Source organism: Cannabis sativa, chromosome 6 (assembly GCF_029168945.1).
Source record: "Cannabis sativa cultivar Pink pepper isolate KNU-18-1 chromosome 6, ASM2916894v1, whole genome shotgun sequence".
Lineage (NCBI taxonomy): Eukaryota > Viridiplantae > Streptophyta > Magnoliopsida > Rosales > Cannabaceae > Cannabis > Cannabis sativa.
Genome location: NC_083606.1, coordinates 1,331,346 through 1,356,413, shown reverse-complemented (window position 1 = coordinate 1,356,413; position 25,068 = coordinate 1,331,346). Strand labels below are relative to the sequence as shown.

At 31.7% G+C, this 25,068-nt stretch overlaps 1 protein-coding gene across 1 annotated transcript; it reads right to left on the bottom strand.

The window, feature by feature from the left end:
• Window positions 1-10,585: 10,585 nt before the first annotated feature.
• LOC115699987 (uncharacterized) lies at window positions 10,586-14,662 on the bottom strand. The gene has a single exon (XM_061117700.1). The coding sequence runs from the start codon at window positions 14,660-14,662 to the stop codon at window positions 10,586-10,588; it is 4,077 nt and encodes a 1,358-aa protein (XP_060973683.1).
• Between the last annotated feature and the right edge of the window lie 10,406 nt (window positions 14,663-25,068).

Sequence of the window (25,068 nt, the reverse complement as noted above, 5' to 3'; positions counted from 1 at the left end):
TGCCAAAGCACAAGAGGATCTTTTACGGTTAAATATTCAGATTTTAACCCCTCATGGAGATGATGGCGAAGGAAAATCATAGCCTTGGCCTTATTTTGTTTTGTTTCAGTATTTTGATCTTTGATGGTGTCTCCAAGACCCATAGCATCTAAATGGATTTCAGCATCAAGAATCCATGACAAATAGTTTTTTCCAGAAATATCAAGTGCCACAAAATCAAGTTTTGCAAGGTTTGCCATGGATAAAACTATATCAATATAAAGTGTAAATTATTAGACATATACATAAACTTTGAAAAAATACAACAAAATATAGTACAATATAGAATAAGATAATAAGATTAAACAATATAATATGATAAACAAATCAACACACATATATAATATATAAGCATCTATATAGATATATATAAGCATAGACATATATTGTATAAATATTAATTCATTAAAAAAAATAGCTAACTCGAATGTGTTTCAGTCAGATGAGTATATATATATACATATATATATTTAGTGTATCATGACTTTGAAGCAATTCGAGATCACATAACAAAAATATTGTTATACCTTGGTTAGAGGCTCGTGCTGATAACGTGTTATGAAATATTAGTATTATGTAATATTATAATTTAGAGAAAGAAAATAGAGAAGAGATGAGAATTTTCTGAGTGTTTTATTCCAATAGGTGATCTCCTATTTATACACATACAAGAGTCAAATATTAAGAAACTAAGAGAAAGGGAAACTAAGAAAAATGGAATGTTGATTACATTAATGGTAATAAATAAAAGATTTGGACATCCACATAATTAATACTATTTATAACAATCATCAAAATAATAAATAAAAAGTTCCCACAAATATATGTTTATAACAATTAAGGCTTGAAAAATTATATAAATTTACCTTAATTATATATATTTTTGAAATTGTACTTTATTGTAATATTTATTTATAGTTAATATAAATATAATATTTTTTTTTCAATAATTAAGTCTTTACAAAATAAAAATTTAGGTCTGATTATATATATATATTGCATATATATAAATTATAATTTTTTAATTGCAAAAAAATTAATAGGTCTTAGAGAAATTTTTTTCGAAAATAAATTAAATGGATTGTACACAATAATACAATTAGTTTTTATACTCAAATAATAATATTTAGTTTTCTATTAATACAGTAGCCATTTATTTAATTTTTAGGCTATGAAATATTTTAAATAAATTTTATTAAAATTGCATTGCATATACCATAGAAACTTTTTTTTATATGAATATATCATGCTTTTTTCGATGAATATATTAAATGTTATAGAATATAGATATTTTTTGAATATACTTATTAATTAATTAGGAAATAATTAATTATGAGGAAAGAGAAGAAGAGATGGAAACTAACAGAGTTAATCTTGAAAATTGAATGAGTTGAGTAGAAAAAGAGAAAGACACATGGCAGCTATTTATTGAAGAGACAGGAATGTGACAGGTAATTGGGGACAGAAGATTTTTTTCCGTGATTTTGAGAATTGGTTTTACACGATAAATAAAAATATTATCTAAATAACAAACCATAACAGATGGGTCCCTTTGACTTTGAACAATCTGCCTTCGGAGAAAACGATGTTCAGGGAACTCGTAGTTGTCTTGTCGGCGGCGCACTACTTCGAAAAGTTCTCGGAAGTTGTGGCTGCTCCGTCACCATCCTTATTGGGATTGATGAAATGGCCATCGTCTTCACTTAAAATGTCTATGACACAACTGTTCTCATAGCAGTACTCAACACCACCTCTGCCTTCAGCGGCTGGAGAGAGTGTACTGTTTTCAGAGCACTCGACACCACCTCTGTCTTCAGCGGCTGGAGAGACTGGACTGTTTTTGGAGAACTCGACACGGCCACCTCTGTCTTCAGCGGCTGGAGAGACTGGACTGTTTTTGGAGAACTCGACACGGCCACCTCTGTCTTCAGAGGCTGGAGAGACTGGACTGTTTTCGGAGCACTCGACACCACCTCTGTCTTCAGCGGCTGGAGAGACTGGATTGTTTTCGGAAAACTCGACACGGCCACCTCTGTCTTCAGAGGCTGGAGAGACTGGACTGTTTTCGGAGCACTCGACGCCACCTCTGTCTTCAGCGGCTGGAGAGACTGGATTGTTTTCGGAAAACTCGACACGGCCACCTCTGTCTTCAGCGGCTGGAGAGACTGGACTGTTTTTGGAAAACTCGACACGGCCACCTCTGTCTTCAGCGGCTGGAGAGACTGGACTGTTTTCGGAGCACTCTACACGGCCACCTCTGTCTTCTGCGGCGGTAGAGAATGGACTGTTTTCAGAGATGGTGTAGTCGACCGTTCCGGTGGCATTGGCGCTGGCGGGAAGAGAAATTTCGTTCTGGGGGTGAATTCTTCTCCAAGAAAGCTGTATGAGCACTGTATGGATACAAATATTATTTTTATATAAAATAAGGACCGCACAGACAATGGAAGTGGCTGCCACGAGTACCATCATTCTTTTGGACAAAAATAATAGAGCATAAGTTGGGATAATGGAGACAACAAATTGGAGAAGGTCATAATCGGCTTCGTTTTTTTCGCGCAATAAAAGTACGAAAAAGAGCGAAAGTAAATGTGCTATTATCAAGTCAGAAACCTTCTGTGTTGGAGCTGGTAATGGTATTAATGGAATGAACATTGTACAATACACAATAATCTCTAAAATGCTCTTTCTCAAGTTAGCACCATTACAAATCCATGATGGGTTTCTGTTTATGATATAGCAGACCATTTGGTTATAAACAAAGTAGACAATAAAGAAAAACAAAGCGATGATGCTGATTTTGATGAGGTTGGCGATTTCTTCCCCTGTTTCTTTCATCGACATAAAACCAGCAACACCAAAGGTGGCTAAAAGACAGAAAAGATAAAAAAAACCAAGAGGGGAAAAGGTATCCATTCCTATTAGAGGAGGTTTATTTCAAGTTCGTGAAGGGCTTAGGCCATATAATCTCTTTATATATTTCATTACCCACCATAAATAAGTTGTTATTCATGATATGTATTAAGTTTTATATTAATATAGTTTGTGATTAAATTCGTGCAGGGTGCATTAAGCCTGAATTTGATTCAGTCAGATATACATCTCACTCTTAATACCACCTAACTCCTCTTACCAATTCAGACATAAATTTATTTTTACAAACTTCTTCTTTTTTATTTGAAGAAAGGGATTGCAGGGGTCGATTGCAGGGGTCGATCACCGCTAATACACACATCAATTCAGTTTTAGTTCTAACAAATGAATTACATTATTTTAAATTTTATCCTAGGGATAGAATCATCTCACTAAATGCAAGGGTATGACGTTATTGAAACTATAAAAAAAATAACAAGAGGTGTGTTCAATTCACTCTCCACTCCACTATAAAAATCACACTAAATTTTATGAACAAGGCTTATCAAGGATCTGGTCGATTGGAGAAGCTTGGAATGCCAATAGTTTACAGATACTAATTAAGAAGATTTGGCTTTTTCTAATTTCACTAACTAATTTAAGTGTAGTATTTTTATATGTAATTATTAAGATTTTATGATATTATTCTCTAAGATTGAAACTCAGCAACTACCTTTTTCTAGTTTTTGATTACATAAATATTTACTTCAATGCTGAGTTCAATTCAGTCTTTTACTTAATAGACAATTGCCTTTCATGAGATGTGATACCACAGCACTGTAGTGTTGCCTAATAAATATGTTCTTTATTTAAATATTAGGGAATAAATTTTTTCTTTCCGGTTTTAATAATTTTTAAAATTTATATTAAATCATCTCAGTATATTTTTCTTAAGAATTTTTCGTCCATTTTTCTGTATAATTTGTCCCTATTTATATTCACATATGTAGACAATTAATTACATTTAAAAATCAAATCCCATAACCATATTCCCCAAAATTGTGGGCGTAAATTATAATCCACGTAAATAAATACAGTTATTATTTGAAAATCACACACTTGTGATTTAAACCGCTTTTAAAGAGTCAACGCTGACGTAGATTAAGACAGGCTGCAAAGTGTATCTCGTTGGGGCATCTCGCTTGGTACTTGAACAACTTGGCCCGTTCATAAGTTTCCAGCAATAGCATGAGCACTAGTGTACTGACCAAACTTAAGAACTGCTCTTTGACCATAAGGCCTTGCAGACTAGACAATCATGTCCTAGAGGTTCTCAATAGCAACAATAACAGCGACCTGGAGTTTACCAGGAGTATGCCTTCCTATTGTGAGATGAACATCTTGCTATCCGTCATCTAGATCCTTCCAGCTATTACATTTAGTTAGTATAATGTATATTATACGCTAAGTATTCTGATAGCCGACTCGCCTTGTTGTTACCTCTCTACATATTACGAGGTAGATGCCTCGTTATGTATTATCGATGTCATCCTTGTAATTATGTCTTCTGGTGCAAGATGGTTTCTTGTTAATGCGTAAATCAAAGGTTTGTACACCCTTGCCTCACTAAAGACTATACAGTTTGCGAGTTATAAATATACCCTACTGACTTCTGCATTTAATGAGTTATTCCATCTAATATTTTTTAATATAATTACCATTAAATTTGTTGATTCGTATTCCCCAAGGTTGACGCGTGTCATCCTCTCAAGTACCAGCCAAATTTCGAATATAACAATTGCCCCTTAAAAAGTCTATTTTTAATAAAATGTGCTTTTTAAATGATTGTCGATGGTATATTTGTCATAATTAATTTTGAAAATATGCATGCCTCTGATTTTGGCAGTTTTATGGTTCCAATGCACATCAATAGCATTAATGAACCATCTTTTCCACTTCTCTTCTATTTTCATCCATTCGATCTTCTATATTCAGATCTGATGGAAAAAGAAGAGAACTAAGATTACAGGGGTCATCATGACCAATCCAAACCGCTACTTCATCTAACCCAAAGCCCAATTTGCCAACTTATGAGCGAAAGAATTTACAGTCCAACCAATATGAGTAATACGGGCGTCAAGGAAATGAGACAAAGCAAATTTAATTTGCCTAACAAGGTCTCTAAATAACGAGAGGCCCTCCTTGGGATTCTCCAAAGCGTCAGTGATAGCTTTGCAATCAGTTTCAACATGGTAAACTGGGAAACTCTCTTCTATACACTAGAGGAGCGAAAAAATGAGCGATTTTGCTTCAAGAGTGGCAACATCCCCAGCGCCAATGTGGGGGGAGGCGACTGCAACAACTTGACCTTCACTATTACGAATGACTCCTCCAAAACCAACTTTTGATTGGGTCCTCGAGATTGCAGCATCAGTGTTTATTTTTACAAACTTCTACCCTCCTCTTTTATTTATACCCTCACCTCTAATAGAAGTGTGTGACACACTCAATTTATTTAGTTCTAACAAATGAATTATATAAAAATGCAAGGGTATGACGTTATATAAAAATTAGAAACGGGCTATATTAAAAAAAAAAAAAAAAAAACTAAGAAACAAACCACGCTTCTGCAGTTGTATTTTATTTAAATAATTATTCTACTAAATTTTATTTTTTAACTCGAAAAAATAAATATATTGTAAAAAAATCAAGCATACAATTTCTTATCTAATAAAGAAAGCAAATAAAGAGATATCTTCAATTGTTATAGTGAAAAAGAGAATAAAAATTGAAAAATCCTTAGACAAAATAGATATCTAAGAAAAAGACGATTGATAAATTTATAGAAAATGATCATATATTTTAAAAGAAGAGTTCTATTTGCACCCTATAAAATAATAAATACACCTCATTATTAAAAAAAATATATATAAACTTAAATAATTTTTCCTCACATTATTTTATATTAATTTCAATACTTATTTTGATTTCAATTTCATAATTTTTTCTAACTTATGTATCTATATATATATATATATTTTTTTTTTTATTTTTTAAAAGAAAATTTCATATAATTTTTTATTTTAATTTTTTTGTCATAATATTTAAAATATAATTTATTTTTATTTGATAGGTATATTTTTTAAGAATATGAATTGGAACAAAAGAGTTAAAAAAAATTTAGTCAATTAAAGATGTAAATTTTATATAAAATTAAAAAAAATATTAAAATGGGGTGCCTTTAAAAAATTTTGGGGTGTAAATAAAATTTCCTATTTTAAAGTTATTATAATCATCGTCTTGCAGTCGCTACCTACATTCAAAATCGTTGTCATCATCATAGCTCATCACTTATAGTCATCATTATATTCAACGTCATTGTTGTCATTAATACCGTATCTCACTTATAGTCTCCACTATTCAAAGTCACTGTTGTCATGACCATATTTCACTTGTAGTCACTATTATATTCAAAGCTTTTATCATCACCGTATTTCACTTGTAGTCAGTATTATATTCAAAGCCTCTGACATCACTGTATCTCTTTTATATTCAAAGCTTTTGTCATCATCATCAAATATATAGTATTCTCTATGTTGCCCTAATAGTACGTAACCACTACTACAAAATGGGTCTTTAGCTTTTCTTTTTTCAACCCATTTTATAAAAAGGGAAGCCAAAGGGTCTAAAAATACCGTCTATTGAAAATTTACCTTTAGAGGCAGTTTTTTATAAAAACCATAGGTATAAAATTGAATTATACAATTTAGAGTATGTTGGGAATCAAACGACACAAGGTTTATTTATATAACCCTATGTCGTCGGTTCTTATATAATAACCGACGACATAGGGTACACGTAAAATTTGACACGTGTACCCTATGTCGTCGGTTATTCTATAAGAACCAACGACATAGGGTTATATAAATAAACCCTAAACCCTATGCTCGTCTTCTTCATTATATCACTAACCAAAACCAGAGAGAACACAGCCACCACCAGAAGAAAAAACCCCCGCCAACCACCACCTCAGCCAACCCATTTCTCCACCGTTTGTTAACCAAACGAAGATAAATGGTGGAGTACTCATTTCATTTAGCTGAAATATCATTTATACAGGGTTAAGTGTTTTAAGGATAAAATACATTGTAGGGTGTTACTGAAATTAAGTCCCTTTACAATGTAAATCATCCATATAGAGGATCATTGATCAAATTAGGATTATAACAATGGATAACTAATGATGTGTCTATATGGTGGAACATATAGAGCATTCTATATAACTGAGAGTGCAATTCTAAGTTCTATGCGTGGATTCAACGAAGAATTAATAAGTTAGTGAATTTAAGAAGTAAATTCTTGATCTGCTTATTGGAAGCTCGGATATATAGACCCATGGTCCCCTCACTAGTTGAGACAATGTTACTTGTAAGACTCATTTAATTGATTTTAATTAATCAATTATAATTCTCAAGTTAGACTGTGTTTATTTGAGAATTTATCACTTATTAAGGGCAAAACAGTAAATAGAGAATTTGAAGGGCATATTTATTAATTGGGAAACTTTAATTAGTTTTATTATTAATAAATAAATGACAAAATATTATTTGATAATTAATTTTAATTATTAAATAATTAGATTTGACATTTATGTGGTTGAATAAAGGAATTGGCAGTTTTGACAAAATAGGAAACTAGCAATGTAGGAAAAGGAAAGTTGGAAAAGTGGCAAGCCTTGTTTCCACAATGCCTAGGCCGGCCACTTTGCTTCCCTTTTCCCATTGATTTTTCAATTTTTTAATGCCAAGTAATTCCACCATAGCCCTATGTGGTCTTCTATAAATAGAATGTAAAGGCTTCAGTTTTTGTAACACTTTGACAGAATTTTCTCTCACACAAAAACTCTCTTCAAGCCGCCACTCTCTCTCTCTCTCTCTCTCTCTCTCTCTCTCTCTCTCTCTCTCTCTCTCTCTCTCTCTCTCTCTCTCTCTCTCTCTCTCTCTCTCTCTCTCTACCTTCTCTGTTTTTCGAAATTCTCTAAGTGATTGAGTAGTGCCCACACACATCAAGTAATACCTCAATCATAATGAGGATGGCTGTGTAGAATTCAGATTCAACAAAGAAGGACATTCGGGCTCAGATCTTGATTATACTCTCCGACAGAAAGGAATCAAGGGTTAGAGATCTGAGTGCGAGGAGACATATATTCCGCTGCACCCAATGTAAGATTTCTCTTGCTTTTATGTGTTTAATTTTCCATCGTTTTAGAAGTTCATATTTAGGTTGTTAAATCAACATACTTGTGAGTAGATCTAAGATCCTGGTAAAATAATTTCCAATAACTGGTATCAGAGCCATGGTAATTGATTTGCTTGCAAGAAATTTGGACTTAAAACGATTTGTTTGTGTTTTGGATGGTATCATGTTGCTTTGTGTGTCATATTGATGTTTGATTGTTGTTTGTGAATTCTGGAAAAAATAGTTACTTTTCTGTCTCTGTAATTATTTTTATTGCATAGTTTGGAAAATTCTAAGCAATTTACTTTTTTACAGAACTCGATTTCGATTTAATTTGAATTAGTTATGAATTTTTGAAAATTGGAAAAATCGGGATGATGAGCACCTTCCTACGCACCCGGAATGGCTGCATGCAGCCTCCCTGCGCCGTGATAGCTCGGCCAACATCCCAGGGGCACGCGCGGATGGGTATGCTATGCATACCATCCGTACTGTTCATCAATTTTTTTATTTTTTTCGATTTTTCATGCTATTTCATGGAATTAACTTCCGATTTTTTGTGTAGTTTTGTATGTTGATTTTTGTTTTTCAAATTTCAAATCTAATTATCAGAAATAAATTAATTTGATTTTTCAAAATTAATTTTAGATATTAGTGTAATTTGAATTTGAAAATAGGTTAAAATCAATTTTTGCTTACCTCTTTTATTATTTCCTTTAAAATTTGATTATTTTATTTTTTTTAAGGTCAGATATTAAATTTTTTTTGGTAACTTGACCTTATTTAGAATAAGATCACAATAATCATGATATTTTAAAAGAGGAAATAAGATATTTTTGTTAACTTTTAAATTTTGTTATTCTTACTTAAATTAAATTGTAAAATAAGAAAAGGGTATGTATTTACCATTTTCTATTTCATTGAATATTTAATTTATTAAATAACATGAAATTTAAAAGGAAAGTTAGCAATTTATTTTGAAATGATATTTAGGTTACTTAAAACCTAATTTTTCAAAATTGTAGGTTTAATTTTTAAATAATTTTTTGAAAAACTGAATTTTTTTTTTTCGAAATATATATTCAAAAATTAAATAAATCCTACATCCAACTATCCAAATCTAACTTGTTGCAGGAGTATGTGTTTTAGATTGTTTGTAAGTTTTCTAAAACCTATTATTGCTTGATCTAAATTGCCATGGTTAATTTGTTGACAGATCCAATGATCTGATTTTAACCCATGGTTCAATTGATGATAGGTCAAGTAAATAATTTGTAACAGGTAATTTTTACATTCTTCTTTCATCTGTGTATGACCTAGTAACATGATAGGATCCATCCAAATCTGTGTGCTTATGTGAGCCTATATGTTTAACTTCTGTTATAGATACATATAGGTTGTTGTTGCTAAATAAAATGTCATAACTTGATAGATTTTATTTAGGCTCATTTAGTAGTGAGCCTATTCAATTAATAACAGTTGTTCATTTTAAGGTTAAATTCTTCTCTTTTGGGAATAAAAATAAAATATATATATAAAATAAATTGAACCTTAAACCGCATATACAATTAGTTTGTTGAGAGAGATTAGGAAAAGAACGAATTATATATGGAATTTTTTTTACCAAATCGTTTAGGTTTCCTCTAGCTATTTATCTTCATTTATATATTTTTTTTCAATCGCAGTCCACTCCCACTATTCAATGAACAGAGCAAGCAAATTCTTATTGCCGTCTAGATGGATGAGTGAATCTGCGAAAAATGGAGGATCTGACGCAAATTCGCTGTGAGAAATTCAAAAAAATCGTCCCCCGATCTCAGGTTCTGATCCAATAGGGTCTTCTTTTTATTCGTAAATCATCCCCCAATTTTTAAGATTAATTTTTCATTTTCTAACATTTTGAGATTTTTGTCTCCTTATTGAATCTTTTCAAATCTGCATTGTTTCTATCAAAATTAGTAAGCTCACATCGTTGTTATGTTATACGGAGACTAAACTATGCCATTTGTTATGTTTAACCTTCACATAAAAAAACATGTTATATTCTATATTTGGATTATGTTAAAAATTTGATCTTATGAAGAATACGTTTAATTAGCTTAATGTGTTTTACTATGCAGTATATTCATATACAGTCCTTCTTTTTCTTTTCTATCTTCGAAAGGATAGTTAATATATATAATATATAGCTTTTTTTTTGAAATAATATATAGCTTTTTTTCACTCTCTCTAATATGAAATAACTAAAAAAAAAAAAATTGAATTATCCATGCGCGTTGGGTCCACATGAGTCAAAAAAAATCATAAAATTATCCTTTACAAAAATGTACACTGATATTTTTTTAAAATTTTTTTTTATAATCTTAAAAAATATTATAAAAATAATATCAAAACAAAATAAAATTACTTACCCTAATTTCGTTTTTTTTTTTTTTTGAATGGAAAATGTAAAACTTCATTAACCAACAAACTCCGTCACCAAACAAGGTAACAAATCAGTAGGAACAGACTCCATACTGAAGGTACGAACAGGATACAACTTAGAGGCTCTAGCAAAGCTATGAGCCACTGAATTAGCAGATCGTTTAACAAAAATAACCTCAACGGTACTCAAATCCGCAAGCAAATTTTTACAACTTTGAATGACTTGACCAAACAAAGAAATCATACAAATAGAACTCCGTAATGCTTGCACAACCCCAAGACAATCACTCTCCACAGTCACATGATGCCATTGCTTCAATTTGATCCAAGTGAGAGCTTCCTTGACAGAGATAGCTTCTGCAAGGATTGGTTCCACCATGTTCATTGCCAAGATGGTTCGGCCCTCAATTAACCAACCTCGGTCATCACGCGCTACCATACCCGACCCAAAAGACCGCCCATCATCAAATAAAGCTGCGTCTACATTAACCTTAATACTATTAGCAAAAGGAGGGGACCAATGCTCTGCACCATCATGAATCTGATCATCAGAGTATGATGTGCCAAGGACAGAGTTCTGAGCATTATTCCATTGATTAAGGTAGTGTTTAGCAAACCCAACTATATCATCAACACGAGTCGTCTTTCCCTTCCAAACCAACTCATTGCGCGCATTCCAAATGGCCCAACACACAGCAGCCACGAGAGCCTTTTTTTCAGCATTCAGCTTGCTGAAAACCAAGGTGCACCAGTCAAGAAAGGAAATACGTGTGTCGCTAGTAGTGCCGATGCCCACCCTATTCCAGCATAATTTGATCACATTGCAAGTGACCAAACAATGAGTAATGGTTTCAGTTTCCACCCGGCAGAGAGGACAGAGAGAGCTTACCTCCACATGTTTAGTTCGAAGTTGTATCATTGTCGGAAGGCAACCCACCGCCGCACGCCACATCAGATTTTTGATCTTGGGTGGTAGCTTTAGACTCCAAAGTTTACTCCAAAAGTTGTTATCATTCGACTCGTGCCATCCACCTTTAAGCCTTTGAAGTAAATTATAAGCACTTTTAACCGAATAAAAGCCCGAGGTCTCTTTAGACCAAACAAAATGATCTTCCAAGTTGTTGTCACTCAAAGGAATGGACATGATCAAATGTTTATCCCTATCAACAAAGAGATCATCAAGAATCTCCACATCCCACCGGGAGCCATCTGGGGTCAGGATGTTGCTTACCGTAGCAGTTGAAAGAGCAGGGTGATCTGAAATGACAAAGGGATTGACATCATCTGGCAACCAAGGAGATTGGAGAATTGGGATATTATTACCTGATCCAATACACCAACGAACTCCTTTTCTTACTAAATCTTGGGATTCCCATATACTCCTCCAAACAAAACTCGGGTTTGAGCCTAACGAGGCTGATAGAAAGTCCCCCTGTGGAAAATATCTGGCTTTAAAAACACGAGTTACCAAAGAATCTGGTCTTGTAAGTAGCCTCCACCCTTGTTTTCCCAACATAGCCAAGTTAAAATCCCGCAGATTTCGAAATCCCATTCCTCCCCCTTTCTTATGCTTGCAAAGTTTATCCCATGACAACCAATGAATTCCTTTTCCACTATCCTTGTTAGTCTGCCACCAATAACTCGCCATCATACTTTCAATACTTCGACTGATTTCTTTGGGGAGGAGAAAAACACTCATCGCATAACTTGGTAGTGCCTGGGCCACAGTTTTCACCAAAACTTCCTTCCCAGCCCTTGAGAGGAACTTGCCTTCCCATTGTTGTAACCTTTTCCTGACTTTATCTTTGAGGTAGCCAAGGACAACGGTTTTTTTGCGGGACATGGTGCTTGGGAGCCCCAAATAGAAACTATCCTCAGTTGCAATATTCATTTGTAGTCTCTGGCTAATAACATTTCTGACCATGGTAGGAGTATTAGTGCTGAAGAAGATGGATGACTTTGATAAATTCACCTCTTGACCTGATGCCCTTTCAAATTTGGTCAGCAGTTCTCGAACCCGATGAGCTTCAATTTCTGATGCTTGACAATACAGGTAGCTATCATCCGCAAAAAGCATGTGAGAAACTCGAGGTGCCCCATTAGCCACCTTGCACCCATGGATCCAACCTTGTCTTTCGTACTTTCTCAATAAAGCAGAGAGACCTTCAGCACAAAGAATGAATAAGTAAGGAGACAAAGGATCCCCTTGACGAAGGCCCCTAGTTGGAACAATAGGACCCATCTCATGGGACCCATGGATAACCTTGTAGTTGGCCGATGACACACATTGCATGATGAGATGTACCCAAGTATCCACAAAACCCAATTTCGAAAGTACCTTTTCTAGGAAATTCCACTCAATACGGTCATGCGCCTTACTCATATCCAATTTCAAAGCCATACACCCAGTCTTCCCTTGGCGCTTACGTTTAAGATAGTGAAGAACTTCAAAAGACACCATAATGTTGTCAGAAATGAGTCGTCCTGGAATAAAAGCACTCTGAGAATCCGCGACTATAGAGTCCATGAAAGGCTTCATACGGTTGGTCATTACCTTCGTCACAATCTTGTAAAGGACATTACAAAGAGCTATAGGTCTCAAATCTTTCATTGTCTCCGGGCCCTTCTTCTTGGGGATTAGGACTACATTTGCGTCACTACAAGCTTCATCAAAGGCCCCCGTAGCAAAAAACCTCTGAACAACCCCCACAACATCTTGTTTCACTATATGCCAACATCGTTGATAGAACGCCGGGGTCATACCGTCTGGTCCTGGACTCTTGTCAGGATGCATTTGAAACACCGCCGTCTTCACTTCTTCCTCCAAGACAGGTCTTGAAAGCTCCAGATTAGCCATCTCAGGAACAACATGATCAATACAGTCTATTACTTCCCTATAATCAGTATTAGAAGCTGAGAATAAAGACATAAAATACTGTACCACAACATCAGATAACCCATTCTCCCAATCCACAAAAACCCCCTGGTCATTCTTAAGCTTCGAAATAAGATTACTCCGTCGCCTATTACTTGCAGCCTTGTGGAAATATTTGCTATTTTGGTCACCCTCCTTTAACCAGAATTGTTTAGCACGTTGCTTCCAGAAAATTTCCCGTTGATCAATTATAGCAAACAGTTGTTTTCGAACCTCACTATATCGAGCCACAGAGATGTCATCTCTTTTCTTCTTTAAAATCTTCATTTCGGCATTACACTCTCTTATTCTCCGTTTGAAATTCCCTGTTATCTCTTTACCCCATTGAGATAACGCATCAGCACACACATTCAACTTATTCAAAATTCCCCCCACACCGACCCGTTGCCAACAATCCTCCACGATTTGAAAACACATGGGCTCTTTCAACCAAGCATTTTCAAAACGAAAGCGATAGTTCGTGGGAGTTTGCTCAACAAAAATAGGCTCAAGAAATAAAGGAGAGTGATCAGAAGTAGAAGTTTCAAGGTTAAAAAGTTTAGCACCTTGAAATAGGAGAGTCCATGCTTCAGTGACCATTGCTCTGTCCAGACGAATTTCAACCCAAAGGGTAGTGCCTCTGCTCTTTTCCCAGGTGAAAGGGTACCCCGTGAGATCAAGATCAAGTAAATGACAATCGGTGAGAGCTTTTTGAAAGCCTTCTAGAAGCCATCCAGGGTAAGGTTGTCCACCTTTCTTGTCCTCTTGGTTGAGAATATTGTTGACATCCCCAATCACGCACCAAGGAAGAGTTGAAGAACCGGCTATAGTGCGAAGAAGATTCCATGTCCTTTCTCTTCGATTTCTATTAGGCTCACCATAGAAACCAGTGAGTCTCCAGCTTGGGTAGCCCACTTTGTCAATTCTAATATCAATGTGATTATTAGAAAAGCCCAATAAGACACCCTCTTCTTTTTCTTTCCAATACAACACTAAACCTCCTCCCACACCTTGGGCCTCAACACAAAAAGAGCCTTCAAAGCCCAATTGTTGACCCACCCATTCAGTTCTTTTTTTATTACACTTGGTTTCACATAAAAAAATAAAATTAGGTTTCTTTTGAGTAACAAGCTCCTTAAGGAATTGAAAAGTCCGTTGGTTCCCAAGCCCCCGGCAATTCCAGCTCAAGACATTCATAATGCTTGGCGGGCCTGGAAACCAGAGCCCGCCCCAAACAAGTTTTTTGAGCTATCCTCCCCTTGACCGTCCATAGCCACATCACCATCACTCTTTTGATTTGTACCATTATGTTGTTTATGTAAATTGTCTAAACTAGGTTCATCCAATTTATTAAGGTCCGGCCCAATATCAACATAATTGCCCAGCCCATCAAAAGTCCTCCTTTTAGAATCCAAGATCAACAAAGAGTCAATCCCACTATTCTCTCCAATAAAATCCTCCTCCACGTGTACCATTGACTTCCCATAAGCCTTATCCCCAATCCCAGCCGAAATCATAGGCTCTCTCTCCAATCTCGGTTCATTAATCTGGGCCGATACTTGTCTCCCTAAATCAGTGGAGATTTGATTCCTCTGCTCATTAACGCCATTAATTGCACCATTCAAATTCGCCTGAGAGCTGGCCGGAGTTCCAAGACCCGTGTGTTTCATAGCCACCCCCGATCGTAACCATTGTGCGCCCATGGTGTGTTGTCGACGGCGTGGGGCTGCCTTCAATGATAAATCGTATTCCTTGACTATCAATTCCGGAGGCGTATCAAAGAGCTTCTCGCAGAAGCGTTCGGAGTGGCCAAGAACACCACAAATGAAGCAAAAGGTTGGGAGGTCCTCATATTTAAAAATCAGTGAACAAGATTGACCACTCTTCTTCTCAAGTTTCATTTTCTTTTTCAGAGGTTTATCAATATTCAACTTCACCCGAACCCGCAAAAAATCCCTCCAAACACCAACAAAGTTATTAGGATCGGATTTAACGAACGTACCTACATGATTCGCCACATTTCTCACAGTAGCCTCCGTCATGAAACCCGACTCCAGATTGTGTAGCTGAACCCAGAAATCGAGTCGATTCAGCGGCACCATCCTTGGATTCTCTCCCTGTTTCAGCCTTTCGAAGATTAGCGGAGCGCGATCAAACGTCCACGGGCTGCCATCGATAACCCTCTCTATGTCAATCTCATGGTAAAATTGAAATAGGAAATGGTTAGGATTCAGCTCCTTCACATACATGCCTCTCCCCGGTTGCCATAGAGATGCGATTTTATGTTGCATTGCCTGAAAATCGACATTCCGTTTCGTAAGAAAACGCCCTACTAGACACCACTGATCGTCTATTCCCGATAAATCCCCTTCATCATCGTCAAGCAGGAGCATGTCTTCATCATCATTATCGCCCCTATCATTCACATATCTATCCGCCATCTCCATATCTAAAGAACTTCCCGCTGCCATCGATAAAACACCAGAAAAATTACGCCAGAAAAACCAGAAAAAACACACCAGAAATCGCCACTCCAATGCACCAGTAGCCAATGAAACAGTAGCCAATGAGCAACAGTTGAACGCAAACAAGAAACGACACAAACTCAGACTTCCAAAACACTCTCAAACCATGTCACGAGACAAGACACAACAGGGTCCATTTTTGGTTCCCACCATGAGGAAAGACTTTAATCAATTTCCATAATTATTATGAGGAAGGAATACCCTAATTTCGTTTTATCTTAAGAAAAAAGAAAATTAATTTTATACAAAAAAAAAATTATTACACAAAAATAGATTCATCCCAATTTCCATTCTAAACCGTATATAATACATACATATGTTTGAAATCTTGACTTTTGTAATAAATAGATACGAGACAGAGACAGGGAGAAAGGATAAATCTTTGGGTCAGATTTAGATTCATTTGTTTTATATTTTTCTAAATCATTTTATGGGTCTTAAAACATCTGACCGAATCACATACATGTATAATGAGCACTCTTAAAAAATTTCAGACACATATATTTATTCTATATTTTTTTTTAATCATATATCTATTCTATTTCTTCTCTTTCCACTGCCTCACATTTTTTGCAACATAACCTTAACTGCCTCACATTTCTTCTAACATATATAATATTATGCATTAAAAAAGATATAATATTATAAATAGTGTAACAACAAGTCAATCACCTTATATTTTTTTTTAATCATATATCTATTCTATTTCTTCTTGCCTCACATTTTTTGCAACATAACCTTAACTGCCTCACATTTCTTCTAACATATATAATATTATGCATTAAAAAAGATATAATATTATAAATAGTGTAACAACAAGTCAATCACCTTATATTTTTTTTTAATCATATATCTATTCTATTTCTTCTTGCCTCACATTTTTTGCAACATAACCTTAACTGCCTCACATTTCTTCTAACATATATAATATTATGCATTAAAAAAGATATAATATTATAAATAGTGTAACAACAAGTCAATCACCTTATATTTTTTTTTTAATAGTGTATTTCTAATAAAATATAATCATATATACATATTATACTCATAAAAAATTAATGATTAATAATATATTAGAATATTTCTAATTAAGGAAATAAAATAATATTATTGATTCTGATAAATGAATATTTTATATTCATTGAATCTGGACAGAATCAATTACGTAATATTCTATATATGGTCAGATTTCTATATTCATTACCTGATTTGATTTCCTGAATTAATTGTCATAATATTCTGACAATTAATGTGGCATAGATACTGATGGAGTATCTCACCTATAAATATAGGGTCTCGGTCCCCGAGCTCCTCACTCATTCTGTTCATAACAGCAAATTCCATCTAAAGAGAGTTGAGAGAGCGAGGAAGCCCGATTACCCATGGTAGTCAATTTCCTTTGCAGATCAAAGCTTATGTGGGTTTGAAGCTCAAGATTCAATGGCTGGAGGTATTTCGATCCTTATTCATAGTGTATATATGTTTGATTAATTCCGCACTTAATACTTAAACATATACATTTCAGTTTATATATATAAATGTCTAACAGTTGGTATCAGAGCGGTTTTTATCTCTGCCTTGATTTTAGTTTGAGTTTCATATATATATATATATACTCGTATATACAGTGTTTATATATATATATTTAATTCAGTGTTGATATATATATTTATTTTCGTTTGTGTATATATTTATATATTCATATTCATTCAATCCCAATTATATATATACATATATATTTTCATACATATATACTTGTTTACATATATATATATTTTTTCTTCATTTCATTACGTATATATGTTGTATATATATATATATTATTTATATATCTAAATGCTATATACAAATATATACATATATACATTTCATGTTTATATATATACATACAGTATTTTTATTTTTCTGTATATATATGTATATATATTTATATATATATTGTATATGTATTAATACATTCATATATTAATATAGATTGTTCTAAGCATGAAAATCCACTTTGAAAAAACAAAGAAATCTCAAAATTATTTTTCAGAAAATTTTGGTGATTTTTAAAGTCTTTGTTTTATGTATTTTCGATGCATAAAATCTATATGAATGTCTTAATTTTGCATTTAGATTCATTTGGAATTGATTTCATGATTTTTGGAAGTTTAAGGAAATTTTATTATGTCGTTTATGGCAGTGTATTTTTCAAAAAAAAAAAAAAAAAAAAAAAAGGGAAAAAAATTTCGATTTTTTTTTTATATATTTTTTATTTATTTGGAAATATAAATTATTCTCCTATTGTTAATTTAGTCAATAAATTGCATTCATTAATTTCCATTTTTAATTTAATACATATATTTAGAATTAATATGTTATTTAGTATAAACTGAAAATGGAAATTTGTTTTAATATGGTAATTAATTACATGATTTATTTAGGCATGTAATAATTGTGCAATTTGTATAATTGTGCATTTAATTATTTATTACCAAATTTATGTAATTTATTGTTTAAATTAATAAAATTTGAAAAATCTGCCATTAAGTATAGTCTTTAATTTTGCATTTAATTCATTCCATATAATTAATTGTACTAATTTGTATAATTACCTTATTTATACAAATTAATTATTAGTATAAATATTTAAGATATTATATGGTCATAAATGCATAATTAATTATATATTATGGAATTAAGCATTTAATTTATTATCATACAATAATTGTATTAATTTGTATTTATTTGGCAAATTTATGTTTAATGCAATTAATTTAGATTTGTATGATTTAAATGCTATACATAAATTCCTTTTATAGTGCTAGATATATTTAGAAATATTCAAACATTAAGATAGGTTGAATATTTTATATAGCACATTAAGTTTCATAAAACTTCATAAAATATTCATAAAACTTCCTAAAATGAATAAAATATGAATAAAATGTAAGTAATTTTGTGGTTTGACATAAGAAAACATGAATTTGGGACAAATGCTCATATCTAGAACGGTTTTTAATGATCTTCGGACGACCACACTAGGAGCATTAATCTCAGTGATTGTCTACTATGTTAATAACGAAATTACTTTTAGGTAGAGCCCAATACCTAATGTCAAAGTGAAAATATAATTTTATATAATTAGGGAGTAGCCACAGCATCCTTATTTGTATAAAATTATATATTAATTAAAATTCACCTTAATGGACATAACTTGTAATTAATTATATAGGTATAATAATTTTACCCCACAGGGATTTTATTATATTTGTATAATTAATTAGGATAATATGTTAAATTAAATTCTCTTAATTTACCCACAGGGAGTTATGGGGATTTAATTTAATAGTGTTATCACAAATTTAATTAAAGATAGATAATAAACCTTCATTTTCCAAAACTAATTGTTTAATTAAATCTATCATAAAGTTCATCTAATTTTATTAAATTTAAAATTTAGCCCACAGGCAATTTTGGATTTAGTAAAATTTTAATCTTCAGTTTATACTTTGGTGTCTAGTGAACCACATAATTTTAAATAATTAGGGAGTAGCCACAGCATCCTTAATTATATAAAATTATATACATTAAGTGGATTAAGATCACATAATGGACATGAATTATGTGAACATAATAATCTTACCCTACAGGGATTTTATTATATTCACATGATTAATATGTTAAATTAAATTCTCTTAATTTATCCCACAGGGAATTATGTAGATTTAATTTAATAATTTTATCATAAAGTATAAAATTTTGAAACATTTATAAATAATTAAGTGTTTCATACCTTTCATTAAGATAGAAATATTAAACTTTAAGTTTTTCATAAATTGTGTAAATCTATCATAATCTACATCTAAATCTAATCTTATTAAATTAAAAATTTAGCCCACAGGCAATTTTTGTTTAATAAGATTTCATATTTAAGCATGTTTATTCATTGGTAAAAACATGATTCATTTAAACCTCAAAACTATATATGTAATTTTATTACATCACTATTCATAAATTTCTTCCATACTAGTAGAAAATTTCTTCCATAACAGTAGAAATTTTCAAAATTTATTCTGATAATTTCATCTAGCATATACAGTTTTTACTGTATAATTAAGAAAAATAAATCACACTTTATTATCACCAATAAATTTTAATTTATTGTGTATGAATTCATTCTAATATAGTTAATGTGATTATTAACACATAGTGGATTATTTTAGATTGTTATTCCACATTCATAATTTCTTGCAAGGTTTACAAATAAACCTAAGAAAGTCAAGAATCGTGAGCAAATCTTATCCACGTACAAGATAACTTCTCACATTTAGAAGTTTAAGGAACAAGCAATATAGTAGTGGCTTTGTTTTAAAATTGGCAAAGATCTTTATGTTCCAAGATTCTATTGAAACTTGATTTAGACACATTTAGAGGTCTTTACTACAAATGATGTCACTCATAAAGATATGCAAGTTCAATCTGACAATAAGAAATGTGTTATTAATAAGAATTCTTCTACATTATAGCACCAAAAATTATGGAACATATCTCCATAAATAGAATAAATGTTAGTAAATGGTGGGGATCTTCATTACACTTGATTTTACTAACTTTATTTAGAACTTGTGTGAATTTCATTAAGAATATGTATTCCAACAAGTCAAAATCGGTGCATACTAGAATTCTATCATATTAGAAATCATACAAGTCAATTAATTTTGAAGACATGGACTCAAATTTTGCATCTCTTTTTTAACGATTACTCACATAAATAATTTTTCTACAAAAGTATGGATTTATATGTTTCAAAGACATTTAAATCTTAAGTAGAGAAATGGTGCATTTTGCATATTAAGATAGTGAGATCAAATATAAAATGGAGAATACTACATCAAAATTCGTGAGTATGGATAAACTCCCAGTGTATTTGTAAAGTTTCTTTAAAAGCATGGGTTCATTGCCCGATACATATGCTTGGTACACCCAAATTATAGTGTGTAATGATTTAAGAAACTAAGCATTTTTTGGACATGGGGTGGAGCCTACATAGCAAACTCCAATCTTTTCTAAATCTTTGTCTATTGATACTCAACAATGGGGTGTACATATCGAATCGTGTTCTAACCAAAGTTGTTTCTCAAACATATTTTGAGTTGTGATAAGGTTGAAAACCGACTTGATGACATGTACACATTTTATAAATACCCATATATAGTTAGAGTACAATTGTCAAAGAAAAGATCTGGGCCCTAAACCATAAATGAGCATATTTCATTTGAAAAGCTATATGGTTTAAGGGTTACATATTTTATTATCCATCTCACAACACTAGAATTGTGGAATTAAGAATTGACTTGATCAGTGGGAGTGATCAATCTAGGAACCTAGTTTCCGAGAAAGATCATTCATATTTTCTCAAACTTCCACCTCAAGTGTTAGATTAATTATGATTCACAACATCAGATTAATGGTTATTGAGAATTCATAACTAATCATTAATAATATACAAGTCATTGGTAAAATTCTAATAAGTTATGTTATTTAGTAATTGCTTACAATTTCTAAAATAACATGTTATTGAACCATTTGCTCTTTTAAGAGTTTGTTGGTCCATCCTTAAGATGACTTATTAGAACAGTAAGATCAATGTTTTCTAGTGATTACATTTTGTACAATAAGAGTTCAACTACAATATTAATTTGAGACACAAATTAAATTATAGAATGATAAAGAATTGAAGTTGTAGTACAATATGCCATGAATGAAGAAATGAATATCTTAAATAGCAATAAAGTTTATCTTTAGTAAAGTTGTCTAATGGGGTGGAGAACATTAATTAAGCATAGGTTTTTTCACCAATAATATTCATTAGGCAACATTGAGAAACATAAAGATATAAAAGAATATTCATTGCTAAGAAGTTCATTTTGAACTAAGAATCAATAACAAATGAGATTTACATTCTCACTTGTTTTTATAAAAGATTCTATTATAGACCTTGGCATTTGTTGCTTGTTTCAATTCATTAATCAATTCCAAACAGTGAACTAGAGAAGAAGGTATACAGCTGCCATAAAGATTTTTCTCTAATAGTGGTGAACATATGCAAGCTTAAGATGTCTACCTATAGATTAAAACAAACATCTCACAAATTGGTATTATATCATCTTTTCCTTTAGGTTTGAAAAGAGAATTATGGAAATAATTATATACCAGAAGATTAGTGGGAGTAATATTTGTTTTATACGTAGACAATATGTTACTTGCAAATGATGATAAAAGTTTTCTATATAAGTTGAAATAATTCATATCTCAAATTATTATTTTGAGATAAGGAATATAAATAATATATATATTTTTAATTAATTAGAGAGTAGCCACAGCATCTCTGATTAAATAAAATTATGTATTATTCATCTGATATAACTTTTATCTTTAAGTGTGATAAATTCAACTCGAACCAGCATCTGAAAAATGATCTGGAGTGAGAATAAATTAAGAACATTCATTTGCTTCTATTTTAGAAGCCTAATGTATGCCTAAGAGTTTGAATAAGACTTTGCATTACATTTGTTTCAGGATCGTTAAGTAGTATCGAATAACTAAAGTTAAGACCACTTTATTTTTCATACAAAGTGATGAGGTATCTTTAAGATACTAAAAATTATATTCATACATATTTTAAGATGAATTGACCATCTGGAAATATAGTTAACCAATTAGATTCTAACATACTTCACTGGTTGTATTGATTCACGTAAATCAATATTTTATTACGTCCTTAAGATTACCAGTAAGTTATATTGTGGAGAATCTTGATTGTTATTTCCACTATAGAAGTCAGATTCATTTATTGTTTTGAGGATACATCTCGTATGATGTATTATAGAGTTTCATAGTAGGCCTAGAGTTCAGAATTACAGTTTCATTAGGCCATTAAGAAAATTTTGCGATAAATTTAGCTACAATATTTATGGCTAATAACTCTAAGAGTACTGGTCGAAGCTAGCATATCGACATTAAGTATTTAGCCATAAAAAGGCGTGATAAGTGGTCATTAATCACGCAAACTGAATTGGGTGATCGCATAGATCCTTGACTAAAGGCATGCCGCAACACAAATTCAAGGATCATAAAGTAAATATGGGATTCAGTTAACCCATATGCAGTTTTTTTATTTGTACAACCAAAAATTATTTAATGAAACTCTAATTTCGATATTTTCTCATATTTATGTGCACCTTAATTTCATCTGAGAAAATTATCGTAAGAGGACCTGAATAAACATAAGGGTTAGGGTTTATTCACTTAAGTACATTGCCACATAAAGTACATTGTTATATAATAAATATATCGTAATACATGGAAGATAATACTCGACTTATAATGAGGACATGTCGCTATGATTCGTATGTTTATTATATAATGAGGAACGTTTGGGTTTGAATGTTTTAGTTTAAATGCTGACCAAGTGGGAGAATATTAGAATATTTCTAATTAAGGAAATAAAATAATATTATTGATTCTGATAAATGAATATTTTATATTCATTGAATCTGGACAGAATCAATTACGTAATATTCTATATATGGTCAGATTTCTATATTCATTACCTGATTTGATTTCCTGAATTAATTGTCATAATATTCTGACAATTAATGTGGCATAGATACTGATGGAGTATCTCACCTATAAATATAGGGTCTCGGTCCCCGAGCTCCTCACTCATTCTGTTCATAACAGCAAATTCCATCTAAAGAGAGTTGAGAGAGCGAGGAAGCCCGATTACCCATGGTAGTCAATTTCCTTTGCAGATCAAAGCTTATGTGGGTTTGAAGCTCAAGATTCAATGGCTGGAGGTATTTCGATCCTTATTCATAGTGTATATATGTTTGATTAATTCCGCACTTAATACTTAAACATATACATTTCAGTTTATATATATAAATGTCTAACATAATAGGTATATAATATTAGTTTCTTTAAAAAAAAAAAAATCTCAAACATAAATTAGTTTCTCCAAATACTTTATCTTTCTTATCATATAAATTTATATAATAATATTAAGTTTATATTATGGTGTGTTTGGTGAATTAAAAAATTATGAGAGTGATAATTTCAAAAAATTAATATTTGATTTTTTTTTATATTAAAATATTTTTACAAATACATAGTTTATTAATAAATTAGTTAATGTTATATAATTAAAAACACCTAAAAAAAAATACATTCAGATATGTTAAAAAACAAACAATCTAAATATTTTAATATTCAGATTTAAAGTTAATATCTTATTATTCAGATATGCATTTAGATTCAGACCTCTAAATCTTAAAAAACTTAAATGCACCCTTGGATCTTTAAACTCCAAAGGGTCAAAGTGATTGACCAATGATATTTTCAAACCGTAAATCTTTAATTAATGACTGTATTTAACTAACCTCACTTTATAATCTGTCATTTTTGTTCGATGCTATATATATGGCTCTTCTCTTCTCTCTCTCATATATATATATATATATATATATCTTTATATATTAAAAGTGTCTATCTAACGACATTTCTTGGTTTAACATTCTTGGTTTAACAGAATATACTTAAAAATAAAAGAATATTCTGTTAAATTTAACGATTAGGTTTGATCTCCCGTTAAAAAATAAACCCAATAATTAAACCCAAAAAATTAAACAATCTTTTAAATAAACAATATCTTTTAAATATTAATAATCTCTTTTTAAATTAAAAAAATCATCTTAGCCACATATCTCTCTAACAAACCTATCTTGGGAGAATATTAATAATTTTTTTATTTATTTTTTAAAAAAGAAAAATATAGATAAAATATTTAGAAAAGATAATATAAAAGAAGATTGATTGTGTTGGCTTAGAGATTTTTGGGCTTGGGCTTAAAAAAATAATAAAAAAAAAAGATAAAATGGGCTGTAATTAGTATTTACCTTATATGTTTGTGCTTATTTTTAGTTTTAATTTTAATTTTACCACCAATAGGAGAAGGTTAAAAAATATTAGAATATGAAAATATTATTAGTGCTTATTAGTAATTTGCAAAGAATGTGAAAGTCTATAAATATA